This window comes from Ascoidea rubescens (assembly GCF_001661345.1).
Source record: "Ascoidea rubescens DSM 1968 unplaced genomic scaffold ASCRUscaffold_8, whole genome shotgun sequence".
In the NCBI taxonomy this organism is placed as follows: domain Eukaryota; kingdom Fungi; phylum Ascomycota; class Saccharomycetes; order Ascoideales; family Ascoideaceae; genus Ascoidea; species Ascoidea rubescens.
In genome coordinates this window covers 759,533-761,501 of record NW_017962920.1, presented here as the reverse complement: position 1 = coordinate 761,501, position 1,969 = coordinate 759,533, and the positions used below count along the sequence as shown (strand labels likewise).

Sequence of the window (1,969 nt, the reverse complement as noted above, 5' to 3'; positions counted from 1 at the left end):
GCAGCTGCCGCATCAACGACTTTCATTCATCGTTAAACGGATGCAACAGCTGCGAATGGATATGATGATACTGACGCTGACAATGGCAAGAATCTCCTCCCAGCAGGTGCTAATTGCTACTAATAGATGAAAATTTTCAAGTTACCGAAATCAATTAATGCGGTCAACCGATCATCTCTTTGTACTGAAAAGGAACAGTTATTCCTTCGCTTTTAGTTGGAGATGAAGCGGCTTCGGCTGAACTTGCTCGGTTTAACCGTTCAATGAATAAGCCGCTCATCACTTAAGACATTAAATTGGATAATGTTATGATTGCTCAATCATGAGATTAGATCGTGAAAATGATGAGCAATATTTTTGTTCTTCTCCTAAATTGGAAAATTTTGGAGTAATGACTTGTCGTACATTTTCTGTTGAGGTTCCTCAAAACAAACGGGCGAATTCCGTCTCCACGATGAGCTACGTCTTGCTCATTGATCAACATTCTAACCAACGTCAGCCATTATTGCCCGCAACGAGAATGAACACTAACCGATTCCACTGGATAATACCATCAGATTTCTCGGAAACAGGGAATAGAAACTGAAACCATTCAATCCCTATAGATGGATCGTTGCTATTTAATGAAGTGACTACAGGACGGGGACGCGTTTGCCGTTTATTGGCTCAGCCGATTTTTTGGTTTTGTTTGGAGCGCTCTTTCAAATTTCGCACGAAGGTGCTATGTTAACTAACAATAAAATTCATTTACTAATAATTGCAATGGTGCTTCTTCCACTCAGTCAGTTAAGTATTCCGACCTTAAGTTGGTTAGAGCCGTTCGCGAATGAAAATCCCTTGGCAGGCGTATGTTCCTGTTTATTGAGAAGCGACTTACTTGAGTCTGAAAAAGCGCGCCTGCTTCGCGTCTTTGAGGCGTGATGCACAATATATTTTAGACCCAGAAGACGTTGAGAAATGTTTGCTTGTAATGAGGATCATGAATAACACCCCAAGAACTGTTGATCGAAGAAGAGCAAAATGTGATAACAACTCAGGAAACGTATTAAATATCGATCCCACTAATCTCAAACACTTCAACGATACTTCAATCATCGATCATTTTTGAGAGGCTGCATGAATGGTCCTTCATTATTGTGGAAGCTGATGCCATAAATATTGTTGATGGAATGTTAGCAAGCGGCTTCGCGCTATGTGTTTATCATTTTCAGAAATTCTTTCAAAACTTTATTGATGATAATTCTGCTTTGTAGATTACGCTGTTTCAGTTTTATGATATTTCTAATGTACGTATGATTGGCTGTTCTTCTGTCAGTTGTTTCGATACAGGTTTGTTAACTGAGTGGGCGAAACGATTGCTACAACGATTAAATTCAATTCGATCACTCGTCTAATTTCTCACACTTAAAACGATCAATTGGCAGTAAAATCCACATGTGCTTTCAGAAGTTCTCATTCGGCACTGATTGGTCCACTCTTATATTGTTGTATTTAATTTCAATTGCTTTAGGAGTCCGTCATCATCACATGAGCAGTCATTTGCTCTAATTGGTGTTGGCAATTAAACAAGCTGGCAAGCCAACGAACTAGCCCGCCGTAGATCTTGGCACAAACTGAAAAAGAGTATCTATCTGTGATTGCTAGAAAATATGAGCCAGCGATGGATCTTCGACCCAGATCCCATTGCGTTCAATTCATATTATTTCACACCAACCACTTTTCTTCAAAGAGGCCGTGGTTGTGGTTTGAGTTCCCTCAACCGTTCACGATGATGCAGTTAAGATATCCATTCATGCACTGACACCATGTAGCCATTCGGCCAGCTTGATAAGTCATGCTCATGATCTCTTAAATGGTCGACAAATATCTTCCATTCGTCTCAGATCGCTGCACGTGACTAAAATAAATATGTTTCGGCTGCCTGAGTGTCCATAACAGGACACTGAGTATTAATCAGGTGTGGGCTTCT

At 40.3% G+C, this 1,969-nt stretch overlaps 1 protein-coding gene across 1 annotated transcript; it reads left to right on the top strand.

Annotated features, from left to right (window-relative positions):
- Positions 1-322: 322 nt before the first annotated feature.
- Positions 323-1,108, top strand: ASCRUDRAFT_8752 (uncharacterized protein; the record flags this gene model as incomplete). The annotated part of the gene is made up of 2 exons (XM_020194960.1): positions 323-494; positions 939-1,108. 2 exons carry the CDS (start codon positions 323-325, stop codon positions 1,106-1,108), a joined length of 342 nt encoding a protein of 113 aa, XP_020046858.1.
- Positions 1,109-1,969: the final 861 nt, after the last annotated feature.